Raw genomic sequence first — 12,703 nt, forward strand, 5'->3', positions numbered from 1 at the left:
CCTCTCCCCCTTCCGTACCCCGCCCCTTAGGTAAGAGTCTCTCACCCGTTTACCCAAACCCCCGCTCTTTTTGTTTGAATTGACTAATCCCGCCGTAGCCTGAGAACCTCCAGAGCATTCTACAAGCTCTACCAAAATATGTAATTGTAGCCAGCAGGTGCCCAGGCGAGGCCAATGGGCAGGGGCCTCCTTCACCTCAGAGCCTGCCGGGGGGCCTGTGACTGTCAATAAAGGTTAAAAAAAAAAAAAAAAAAAAAAATATATATATATATATATATATATATATATGTGTGTGTGTGTGTGTGTGTGTGTGTGTGTGTGTGTAATCGTAATCATCATTTGGGGAAGAAAAACACATAAGAACGCCTTTTATCAAAGATTTTTATTTCTTTTATTATAAGATATATAGGTAAACACTTGTATATTCTAGAAAAGATATAAAATGATAATAAAACGGACATTTTTCTTATTAAGAAACATGTCATAAATATGCTTTATCAAATGTTAAAATGGTTATTATTTTTGCAAAATAACAATAAATAGAGCAGAGCTGTGGGATACAAGAGTCAACGCAAAGTGCCCGAAGTATTTATGTTTTTGCGTCATAAAAATTCGGGCCTTTGATAATAGCATTGTAAAAATGTGGTACTTGGCACTCCCGATGATCAATCATTCAGATTTCAAAAGCACTTTTGTGATGGCCTCACCATGGTAAAAATAATGCAACGTAAAAGGTGGCTGGGCTAAGTTCATTGGATGGAAATAAACTGCCCTGAATAAAAAATGGTAAGACACCGAAGTGAAGAAATAATTTTTGAAACCCCATAGCGGTACATGTGGCAGTCCTCAGTTCTACAAGTTCTGGGATCCCCAGCTGTGAGCGCTGAGCAAACACCGTTTGCGAGGTTTGGTTCCCAGCAGGCCCACCGATTCCTGCCACCACTCTGATGGAGCCAGAACAGTCACCAGGACCTCAGTCCACCGTCCTAGCTGCACAGACACAAGGAACCTCCTCCCGGAATAAACCCTCTTCTGATTATGACGCCGTGGCCTCAAATTCAAATAGCAGAAGCCTGGGGAAGTTTGTAATAATGAAATGTTATTTTTCTAGGCGTTCTTTTAAGGCTTCGATTCCCTACTACCCATGGGAAAGAGGCAACGCATGTGGACACCAAACACATCCTCTCAGGTGTGTTGGGCGTTCAAGTCGCAAGGCCAGGCGTTTCCTGTCAATACACGGCGGCTCTTCACGAAGACCTCCCCTTTCCCGTGCATTCCGTGGCCCCTCAGGCTCACACGTACACTCCCAGCTGCAGGAGGGGAGACCATATCTAACGATAGTTAAGGATTCAATCTAATGTAGATTACCGGTCCCAATGGCCTTCAGCGATGGCCCCGAGGGGGACATCGGGGTGGCTCGGGGTGCCTAGAGCACAGAGAGGTCGTGGCAGGACTTGGACTTGAGCTTGAAGGCCATGCTCTTGTTTTTGGCCACGATCTTGCCCCAGAAGCGCCTGGCCTTCCTGGGGATGCTCTCCCTCCGCTTCTGGAGGGCCAGCCGCCGCTCGTTCTTCTCCTTGCTGTCCCTGCGGAGGCGGACCTGCCGCACGATGCCCTCGAACAGCTCCTGCACGTTGTGCTGCACGGCCGCCGACGTCTCGATGAACTTGCAGTCGAACACCACGGCGCAGGCCCTGCCTTCTGCGGGGAGAGGGAGGGAGAGCTCAGAGGGCTCCTGGTCCTAAGTGGCCCTCACAGTAACTCTGAGTTGGTCGTACATGCAGGGAGCGCGGGAAGCCCCTCGGACACACACGTGTCCTCCCAGGGCATCCTCAGAAGCAAAGGAGCCTCTTCCTGGAAGCAGGAGACCTGGCCCACCACCTTCACTGCACAGAAGGTCCCAGCTCATCAGAACAGGGATATGTATCATCACAGTCCAAACCACAGCCTTCATCGACTGCCCTTACCACGTGCTGGGAACTGCTTTGTAAACCCTTCTGAATGCTCACCATCGTGAAAGGTACATCCTCCCTCTCAGAGAGAGAGAGAGAGACTGGGGGGAGGGCGGGCTTTTAAGGACTTGAGGGAGTTCGAACAGCCTGTGGGTGGCATCTGGGAATCCAGGCCTGCTTCATGCTCTAGCTCATGTTCTTAACTCTTCCTCCAGGCTCTGTTTCCTGCATTGAAAGTAAGAGTCCTACTACGAGGCTTTCTCCCTTTGGGAAATGTTTTAAAGTTTTGATGAGCCATTTTGGGGGGGAAAAATAATAATTTGAGGAATACACAAATTCAGCAAACTCTACAAGCTTTCCTGGAACAGCCTCAACTGCAAATGTTCCATGGTGTTTGATGACCATGTGCCCAAGGTTTGGTTTGAAATAAAATGATTACCGCAGACATTCATTTCCTGACACTCCAACCAAGGTGTGCCCATTAAGCCTTTACCAGATACCTTTTCTCCTGAGCAGAGCTGGTAATGCAGTGTTTTATTTTTTTACCATTGTGCCAAACCCAAAAGATGTCTCAACTGAAGTTTAGGAAGCAAAGGGTAGGAGGGTGTTTTTAGGGTCTACAGCAGTGGTCTGCAAACTGTGGCTCGCGAGCCACATGAAGCTCTTTGGCCCCTTGAATGTGGCTCTTCCACAAAATTCCATAGCCTGGGCGAGTCTATTTGAAGAAGTGGTGTTCGAAGAAGTTTTTAAGTTTAAAAAATGTGGCTCTCAAAAGAAATTTCAATCGTTGTGCTGTTGATATTTGGCTCTGTGGACGATTGAGTTTGCCGACCACTGGTCTACAGGAACTAGAGGCAGCCTGAGCAGAATTCTTATCCTCAATGAAACCCAGTTCCCCCGAGTCAGGTATCCCCTCCTTCTCGCACGAAGATACCGCCTCTGCTTCCCCGAGCTCTCTGAGGTCTCCAGGGAAAACAAGAGGGACCAGCAGAAAAGGTTTGGGGTTGCCAGAAACCCCCTGAGTATGACATCTTCCCTAGAGGAATCCCAGGGAAACCTCTGGGTGTGGGGAGCCTGGAATCCCGCAGGTAGGCCAGATGAACAGGGAGCAGCACCCTGCACGGAGCTGAGTGGCGGGGGGAGGTAGGAGAGTTTGATAGGACCCATAACACTCCACAAAGCATTCCAGCGAGTCCCTGGTCCCACCTCCACGAAGGAGGGAAGGAAGAATACCTGTCTGAAAGAAAGCCCAGAGACTGTTCCTATGGTGTTAGCACCAGTCCTCTCACCTGAAGTAGACACCTCCCGGCACCGCACCAGGTCGCTTTTGTTGCCAACCAAGATGATAGGAATGTCCTCCGTCTGCCGGGCCCGGCGGAGCTGGATGCGCAGCTCGGAGGCCTTCTCAAAGCTGGCTCGGTCTGTGATGGAGTAGACGATCAGGTAGGCGTCCCCGACCTGCATGCAGTGGTCCTGGAGCCACTCATTCTCCCCCTGATGGAAGGAGAAGGTCTCCCGTGAGTGCAGGTCGGTTAATGAGGCATCCGTTTGCAAAGCAAGGGTACCCTGGCGTACCCTGGCTGGTCTGAGGTGGGAGTGAAATTTGTCCCAATTCCCCAAAAGGCACCATGTCTGGTGGCTGTACAGACTGCTAGCCCATAAAATACTTGCCAAAAAGTGTTTCCTGCCCAATTGCGTTGGTAACTTATACAATGACTGCCAAACATTTCCATTCCCTGTCTAAACTTCTAAAAATGTGCCTTTTCTGACTTCCCAAAAACTCCCTTTGCCTCGCCCCCGGTGATAACATTAAGAATTGTCTTGCAAGAATGAGGAGGTTTTTCAACAAACAGGAAGTCTAGCATCCATGCACAGAAGCCCAAATCTTTAAACGGCAAATGTTGAAGGCTAGTATTGATTGAGGCTGTCAACTTTACATGATGTGGTTTTATCTAGTTTAAAATTACCACTCACACTTGTTGGCTCTTTCCCTAAAGCAAATATCTTTTAAATATTTTTTTTGTAGAACGAAGGGCAAATCACTGCAACTTGCTTATGATTCAGAGCTCAGGTGTGAATGACCTGCTCCTTAGAACAGGGTCATACTTCAGAAGTAAAAGCTTTCTCTTTTTTGTATTTGGGGAGTTAAGGCATTTCATTTTATTTATATTTATCTTTATTGTTGAAGGTATTATAGATGTCCCCTCCTTTTTTCCCCCATTGACTCCCTCCACTCTGCACACACACCCCCACACGCTATTGTCTGTGTCCATGGGTTACGCATGTATGTATACAAGTTCTTTGGTTTCTCTCTTCTCATCCCCGCCCTCCCCACCTTCCCGCTGAGAGCCATCAGTCCGTCCCATGCTTCTGTGTCCCTGGACCGATTTTGTTCATCAGTTGACTTTGTTCATTAGATTCCACATACGAGTGAGACCATGTAAAAGCTTTTAACCAAGAGAATGAATCTACCTCTACCGGAACACCAAAAAGGACAAGGTCACCCTCACACCCAGCGGCCCATTGGCAGACAAAGCCGGAAGGAATTCACGGAGCGCGCTGGGCCCGCATACCTTGTTTTCCCACATGTCCAGGAGTATGATGGTCGTGCTTTCCCCATCGACAACCAGTGTCCGCTCGTACGTATCTTCTAAAAGAGAAAGAGCAGTGATATCTGTCAGGCAAACAGAAACACTTTTGTATAAGATGATCATAAAAAAAAAAAAAAAAGCAACGCTAGAAAATAAATTAACTAAATATATAATGAATTACGTAGCTCTCCAGGTATTCATAAGGCACATGACTACCTTTTATCACCTTCAACAGCATTCTACGTCTATTCCTCCAGTACTTACAAGCAGAACACCTCTGAATGTGTATCCCTAGACCAGAGGTCGGCAAACTGCGGCTCGAGAGCCACATGCGGCTCTTGGGTCCCTTGAGTTTTTAGCAAAGGCCAGCTTAGGAGGACCCTAATTAAGTTAATAACCATGTACCTACCTATATAGTTTAAGTTTAAAAAAATGTGGCTCTCAAAAAAAATTTCAGTCGTTGCACTGTTGGTATTTGGCTCTGTTGACTAATGAGTTTGCCGACCACTGGCCTAGGCCGCTTGCCGTGAAAGGCACTCCTGTGCGTCGTTCCTGGGCCTTTTCTAGAGGAAAACCCTGTCTGAGTGCAAACTCGCGTTAGAGCTCTGACTCAGCTTCAAGCTCCGATGCCATGAGAAAACACTACCTGCCCGATGGAACTGCCAGCCTCCTTCCCAAGCCTCACACCCCACCTGCCCTGCAGCTGGATGGCTACTGGGCATTCCCTGGCAATTTCAGGAACTTGGAGCTCAGAAACTTTCTCTCTCTCTCTCTCTCTCTCTCTCTCTCTCTCTAGACATGCAAGAAAAAATATCTTGAGACTATCCCTGTTCTGTTTTCTTCCTTAAAAAAATACATTTCCCTCGGAATACAAAAGACGTGTTTCCCTTACCTCCTCCTGGGTGAGGCGTCCCCTGGCCATCTATTTAAACACCTCTTCTCTGCTAGCATCCCTCCCTCCCGCTCTGCTTTTCTTCATTGTGCTCATCGCCATCTAACGTGCAATCCGTGTAACTGACTTACTGGACCACTTTATGTCTCTCTCCTCCTAACGGGATGACATGGATTTACGTCTGTGCCGTTCTCTGCTGTAGCCCCCAGCTCCCAGGCCAGGGCCTGGAGTATTGCGCGTGCTCGGTAAACGCTTATGAAATGAATGAAGGAGCCATAAAGATGGCCCCAGTCATCCCCCAGCCTTCACAAAGAGAGAGGAAAGCAGTGGTCCAACAGGGACCCTCTCTCTCCCTTGGCTCTCATTTAGCTACAGTCCCCCAGAGCCCAGCGTGAGAAGAGACATCCATGTCCTAATGAGTCATCACTGAGAGCCCAGAACCGGAACGTGCCTTAAGAAGCAGTGAATTCCCTGACACTGGCGACAGTCAAGAGGAATAAACAGCTGAGACCGGACTGGCTCAATGGATAGAGCGTCGGCTTGGGGACTGAAAGGTCCCGGGTTCGATTCCGGTCAAGGGCATGTACCTTGGTTGCAGGCACATCCCCAGTAGGGGGTGTGCAGGAGGCAGCTGGTCGATGACTCTCTCATCGATGTTTCTAGCTCTCTATCTCTCTCCCTTCCTCTCTGTACAAAATCAATAAAATATATATTATTTTTAAAAAAAAAAAAGAGGAATAAACATTGCATGGACGTGAGCAGACAGTACTAAGGATGGAGCGAGATTTCTATGCAGCCCTAACCGGTTTGGCTCAGTGGATAGAGCGTCGGCCTGCGGACTGAAGGGTCCCAGTTTCGATTCCGGTCAAGGGCATGTACCTTGGTTACGGGCACATCCCCAGTGCGGGGTGTGCAGGAGGCAGCTGATTGATGTTTCTGGCTCTCTATCCCTCTCTCTTCCTCTCTGTGAAAAATCTATCATATATATATCTTGAGACTATCCCTGAGACAGACCACGCCATTTGGGCAAGCCCTGGAAAGTTCTCTCTTCATGTCCCAGCTGCCAACCAGGACATGCAGCCACCCTGGCCGGGCAATGCTAGGATGGAAACCGTGGCTAAAAGCCCTGGTATGGATGCCACGGACAAGGAGGCTCTTCCCATCACGTCCCGAACGTAGCGCTATGCTTTGCACGAATGTGCCTGAGGCCCCCATGCACCAGCGTACTTTGGAGACCAGGTCGCCTCAAATCAGTTTTGGAACTAGGCCTGGCTTCCATAATAAATGCCTTACATGAGGTGGCGCAGGGGAAATGGTCTGGGGGGGGGGGGGGGAACACGGTAAAACTCGATATAAACATATGTATCATTATTGCTATAATTCAAAAAAATTTTAAAGAGATTGCACTATTGCAAGTACAAATCTTAAACTATTTTACACCCTCCAAGAACGCTCACACTGGTGGAAACAAAGTGATGGATCGGCTCCTCAAATCGGCTGGTTTTGGGAAGAGCCACGGGGAAGAGCCGCCTCTACGCTGAGCTCTTGCAAAGCCCAGGGCGGAGGGGCAGGGGCCAGAGGGGGGCGCCCGGGCCTCTTGCTCTGGCCGGTTCCCCAGCGCCGCCGCCACCGCCCAGTCCCGTTAGGGCGGGGCCCCCGGAAACCCCCTCCGGCGGAGCAGTGTCTTTGCGCATTTCCATCTCTTGTCCCGCCAGCCCTTTTCGGTGCCCAGAAGGCTCCGCAGGCCTCAGCTCTGGGCTCCTGCGGACCCGAGGGAAGCCTCCGCCTACCTGCCAGCACCTCGCAGTCGCTGTCGGCGCCGTCCACGCCCGCGAAGATGCCGGCCAGCGTGGACTTGCCGGCGCCGGGCGCGCCCAGGAGCACCACGCGGAGGCCGGCGGCCTCGGGCTCGGAGGACAGCGCCGAGTCGGCGGAGCCGGAGGACCAGCTGCGGCGGCCGGGCGCCCCGGGGGCGGGCGCGGGCGCGGCGGGCGCGCGGGGCGGCGGCTCCGGCGGCGCCTCCAGCGGCTGCACCTCCAGGGCCCCGTCGGCGGGGACGCTCCAGCGCTGCTGCGGCTGCAGGCCCGCCGCCCGGCGCAGGGGGGCGCCGTCCAGGGTCATGGCGGGCTCCTGCGGGCGGAGGGGCGGCGGGGTGAGCCCGGCAGGCACACAGCCCGCCGTCCGGGGACCCACAGAAGGGCCGTCAGGGAAACCGTCCCCAAGTCCAACAGCTTTCCCAGCTGGACACACACACACACACACAGGCACATACACACACACAGGTGCACACACAGGCACAGGCACACACACACACACACACAGAGGCACATACACACACTCACACACACACACGCACACACACACACACACACACGCACACACACACAGGCACATACACACACACAGGCACAGGCACACACACAGGCACATACACACACACTCACACACACACACACGCACAGGCACACACAGGCACATACACACACGCACACAAACACACACACAGGCACAGGCACATACAGGCACACACACAGGTGCACACACTCAGATGCACACACACACAGAGGCACAGGCACAGGCACAATCAGGCACCAGCTCCTTGGCCAGGTTGTCACTGGCAAAGAGAAAAAAGTACCACGAGCATCGCCCGCCGCCCGGACCGCCCCCCCCCTCCCCCGTCCTCCGGGAGCCTGGGCCCCCGCCCCCTTCCCCAGCCGCCCAGAGCCCCAGCCGGCGGCGCGGCCCCGGGCGGGGGAGCCGGAGGGCACGGCGGGCCGGGGGGCCGGGGAGGGGCCGGGGAGGGGGGCCGGGGCCGGGGAGGGGGCCGGGCCGGGCTGACCGCGGTCCGGAGGCGCCGGTTGGGGCCCGGGGGCCCGGGGACACGGGGCCGGGACCTCAGCCCGCGGGGGACCGCGCTCACCGCACCTCCAGGGTTAGTGAGGCCGCCCGCGCCCTGCGGCCGCCCCCACCCGCTGCCATGGGAGGGGGGGCACCCGCCTCTGCTGGAGGCCGGGCCCGCTGCCCTCCCGCCCGGACACCGGGGTGAACGCCCGGCCGCCGGCCCGGACCGCGCCCTCCCGCCGTCAGGGCCGCAGCGAACACGCCCCTTCGGACCCGGGAGGCGCTCCCCGCGACTCACCCCCTCCCCCTTCCCCTCCTCCCAGCAACACAGGCCCAGGGCTCTCCGTCCTCAGAGGGCGGCCACCCGCCTGGCCAGGCGCCCTCTGCCAACCCCCTGCCCCTGCCCCTGCCCCTGCCCTGCCCCTGCCCCTGCCCCTGCCCTGCCCCTGCCCCTGCCCCTGCCCCTGCCCCTGCCCCTGCCCTGCCCCTGCCCCGGGGCGGCCCGTCCTGCGGGGGCCCCCACGCAGCTGCAGCCCGCTCACCTTCATGGCAGGATCCACCTGAGAACCGAGGAGCGCAGACACGCCCCCCCTGCACACCCCACCCCGCACCCCACTCCACATCCCACCCCGCACCCCACTGCGCACTCCACTGCACACCCCACTGCACACCCCACCCCGCACCCCACTGCACACCCCACCCCGCACCCCACTCCCCATCCCACCCCGCACCCCACTGCGCACTCCACTGCACACCCCACCCCGCACCCCACTGCACACCCCACTGCACACCCCACCCCGCACCCCACTCCCCATCCCACCCTGCACCCGCCACGCCCCCGCACGGACGCCCGCCGGGGGCTCTCCCCTCCGGCACCGCAGCGGCACCCGCACCCGCCCGGAGCCCGCAGGGCCCCGACGGCTGCAGGAGGGTGACCCCCGCTGGAGGGGTGGCCCCCGCTGGAGGGTGGCCCCCGCTGGAGGGGTGACCCCCGCTGGAGGGTGGCCCCCGCTGGAGGGGTGACCCCCGCTGGAGGGGTGGCCCCCGCTGGAGGGTGGCCCCCGCTGGAGGGGTGACCCCCGCTGGAGGGTGACCCCCGCTGGAGGGTGACCCCCGCTGGAGGGTGGCCCCGGCTGGAGGGTGGCCCCCGCTGGAGGGTGACCCCCGCTGGAGGGTGACCCCGCTGGAGGGGTGACCCCCGCTGAGCCGAACCGAACCCGAGAACCAGCCGGGACCGGCTTCCAGCCTCCCCATCCCGAGCGCCACCCGCTCCGCACAGGGCAGTTTCGGGTCTGGGAACCCCCACCTCCCCGGGTCCCTCCTGGCGGCGGCGGAGCCCCCGTCCCCCCGGACCTTCTGTCCCCCCGGAGCCCCCCGTCCCCCGGAGCCCCCCGTCCCCCCGGACCCCCCGCCCCCCGGAGCCCCCCGTCCCCCGGAGCCCCCGTCCCCCGGAGCCCCCGGTCCCCCGGAGCCCCCGTCCCCCGGACCCCCCCGTCCTCCGGAGCCCCCGTCCCCCGGAGCCCCCCGTCCCCCGGAGCCCCGGCCCCCGGCCCCCCCGTCCCCCGGACACCCCGTCCCCCGGAGTCCCCCCGGAGCCCCCGTCCCCCGGAGCCCCCCGTCCCCCGGAGCCCCCCGGAACCCCCCCGTCCCCCGGAGTCCCCCCCGGCCCCGGCCCCCCGGCCCCCGGAGCCCCCCGTCCCCCCGGAGCCCTGTCCCCCCGGAGCCCCCTGTCCCCCCCGGAGCCCCCTGTCCCCCCCGGAGCCCCCCGTCCCCCCGGAGCCCCCTGTCCCCCCGGAGCCCCTACCTGGCCTGGCCGCGCGGGCATCCTCGGTGCGGCGGGCGGCGGGGCCCGGGTTTATAGCGGCCGCGGCCCGTGACGTCACGCCGGGGGGTGCTCCGCGGAGCCGGCGGCCTCTCCCTCCGGCGCTGACTCGCCTCCACGTGACCCCTCTCCCCCTTTAAAAAAATAAACGCAAAAATAACGCCAGTCCCATCCCTGGCTGTTTAACTTGGTTTTCTTTCCTTTTCGCTGGTGGATGCAGGGGGATGGAGAAAGACACGAGGGGCCACTACATTGAGCTTCGAGGCAAAAAAAGAAAAGAAGAAGAAGGAAAAAAAAGCATTTGCAAACGGCCTGGGAAAGGATGGAGGAGGCGGCAGGTGTGAGTTGAGAGACCAGCTTTTGCCAAAACAAAACCAGGGGCCAGCCAGGCCCGCGGAGACGCCGGCCTTGAGCAGGGCTGCGGCCCCTGTGCCCTCCGGCCCCTGCTCGTGGGGCAAGGAGAGCCCTGCACCATGTTGGCTTCCCTTCTGGGACAGGGATTCAGGGAGAGGGGACCAGAGGGGAGGGCAGGGGACAGCACCTTGGAAGGGGCAGCTTTGAAAGACAACTGAGGCTCCATCAGTGGATGCTGCCTGCCCGCCCTCCTGCTCTGGGTCAGGATGCTGAGCCTTCAAGCAGGGAATTGAATCATTAGCGTCGGCATCTGCAACGCTGTGCCAGGAGCCTGGGCCCGGGCATGGAGCCAGTCCGTGCCTCCCAAACATGGGGAGGAGCCCTGAGCTAGACTCTGGTCTCCACTGTCCTCTCCCTCCTCCCTAAGTCCCTGTGCATAAAGGACAGAGGATAATAACCATCACCACTACCAGGTACTAAGCACCTGTCATCTGTAGGCACTGTTAGGCCTCTGCAGTACTCAGTCCTTGCCACAGTTCCACACGATGGATGCATTGGTACCCCCATTCTGTGGAGGGGGAATGACCCGGCCACAGAGCTACCCAAGGTCACACAGCTCATGTCACAGCTCATGTCAGGGCAGAGTCGGGACTCAAAACCTGGTCTGCCTGACTCTTTGCACTGCACCACCAGCTGAAGGCTGCCAGCGACCTCCTTCTGGGGACACAGGCACCCCCAGATGCTGGGTTTGGTGATGACAGTGGCCGTTCCAACACTCCCATCCTCCTTTGCAGCCAGCTTCATCTCCGTGTTGGCTGGTGGCCCCAGGAGGCTGCCAAAGGCACCAGGATCTCTGTTCGTGGCCAGATGGCTATGAGTCGAGTCCATTTTGTTATGCTACAGCCAATTCACATTAGCACTGAAGATTATCCACATTAGAGCTGCTAGCAGGTGGATAATAGGGCGGCCAGGTGGTCCTAACAGGCCAAGGTGGAACCCATGGGTTTTAGAGCGCCTGCAAGTCCAAGTGCCCTGACCCCAACCTCCTGCTTCTTTTGTCCACGAGGGAGCTGGGAGCCAGAGGGACGCCCTCCCCTGAGTGAGGAGATGGCAGAGCTGGAATGGAGCGTGGCTGTCACCCTGTCCTGGACGGTGCCCTGCACTTCGATCAAGTCTTTCTTCCGGGCTTAGCCGGAACGAAATGGAAAGAGATGTGGGGAAAGAAGGTGGGGGGAGGGAGGATAAGGAGAGAGAGATCACCAAGGAGTGTACTGCTGACTCCATGCTAAAACACAAGAAGAGTAACTTGTGAATTCCCCTTTATCTGCACTTCAGAATTACCCATGCTTTTTCCATGCTGAGCTTCCAACTTTGCTAACTGGCCTCAAAAGAAACAGTATATGGGTAAAGTCAAGAATAAATCTGAGTGTATAAGAATACCTAATAACCTTTTAATCTATTCTTGCCCATTGATAAGAACACAGTTCTTCACACTAATAAGAACCAAATTCTACGCATAGGCAAAAACCACCGTGTACTATTTTTCATTGGTATATGTGAGGCTCATGGAGAAAACACTCTCCATGAAGACTGGAGAGCAAGTGAGCATTCAGTCCAGCATGGGGTGGGGCAGTATGGCCACACTGTGTTTGAATTTTTAAAAAATCTGCTTTCTTAGGTTTTCTGTCCCACAAGAAGCCAAATGAGAAAACAATTATTAGGAAAAGTTTCGGCTGAATAGCAGTTAAAGTTTGAGTGAATGTTTATAGCAAAATCAGTTACACCTGGGCCAAAGCTATTGGCTTCCAGCTCCCTGGGACCAGCTGAGGGTATGAAACTGAGGAGGGGAGAGGGGAATTAGGGCATTTCGGGAAAAGTGGCAAGTTCTTAAAAGGACAAAATGGCAGAACTTTGTAGTTTCTTATTCTACGAACTATTCTGTTCATATTCTTTCCGCAGCAGTTGAAGGCTTCCTTGGTTTCTAGCTAACATAAAGAAGAGTGTGGCTATAACCGGTTTGACTCAGTGGATAGAGCATCAGCCTGCGGACTGAAGGGTCCCAGGTTCAATTCCGGTCAAGGGCATGTACCTTGGTTGCGGGCACATACTCAGTGGGGGGTGTGCAGGAGGCAGCTGATCGATGTTTCTTTCTCATCAGTGTTTCTAATTCTCTATCCCTCTCCCTTTCTCTCTGCAAAAAAAAAAAAAATCAATAAAACGTTGTGTGTGTGTGTGTGTGTGTGTGTGTTTT

The 12,703-nt window shown here is 56.2% G+C and overlaps 1 protein-coding gene across 3 annotated transcripts; it reads right to left on the bottom strand.

The window, feature by feature from the left end:
- Window positions 1-375: 375 nt before the first annotated feature.
- Window positions 376-7,571, bottom strand: GEM (GTP binding protein overexpressed in skeletal muscle). Of its 3 annotated transcripts, XM_045581313.1 has the most exons (5): window positions 7,226-7,571; window positions 4,526-4,602; window positions 3,242-3,446; window positions 1,757-1,869; window positions 376-1,701 (listed from the first exon to the last, which is right to left on the bottom strand). In XM_045581313.1, the coding sequence occupies exons 1-5, from the start codon at window positions 7,554-7,556 to the stop codon at window positions 1,384-1,386; spliced, it is 1,044 nt and encodes a 347-aa protein (XP_045437269.1). In that variant the 5' UTR covers window positions 7,557-7,571; the 3' UTR covers window positions 376-1,383. The 3 variants fall into 3 exon arrangements, with proteins under 3 accessions (XP_045437269.1, XP_036292411.1, XP_045437270.1); XM_036436518.2 differs by lacking the exon at window positions 1,757-1,869; XM_045581314.1 differs by lacking the exons at window positions 1,757-1,869; window positions 3,242-3,446.
- Between the last annotated feature and the right edge of the window lie 5,132 nt (window positions 7,572-12,703).

This window comes from Pipistrellus kuhlii, unplaced genomic scaffold (genome assembly GCF_014108245.1).
Source record: "Pipistrellus kuhlii isolate mPipKuh1 unplaced genomic scaffold, mPipKuh1.p scaffold_m20_p_14, whole genome shotgun sequence".
Classification (NCBI taxonomy): Eukaryota; Metazoa; Chordata; class Mammalia; order Chiroptera; family Vespertilionidae; genus Pipistrellus; species Pipistrellus kuhlii.

Excerpts from the sequence above, each read along its gene's own strand:
- GEM (XM_045581313.1), bottom strand. The coding sequence starts at position 7,556 with ATGACCCTGGACGGCGCCCCCCTGCGCCGGGCGGCGGGCCTGCAGCCG. Across the intron at positions 4,603-7,225 it reads CGACTGCGAGGTGCTGGCAG|AAGATACGTACGAGCGGACA; the intron begins GTAGGCGGAGGC and ends TTTCTCTTTTAG. Across the intron at positions 1,702-1,756 it reads ACGACCAACTCAGAGTTACT|AAGGCAGGGCCTGCGCCGTG; the intron begins GTGAGGGCCACT and ends CTCTCCCCGCAG.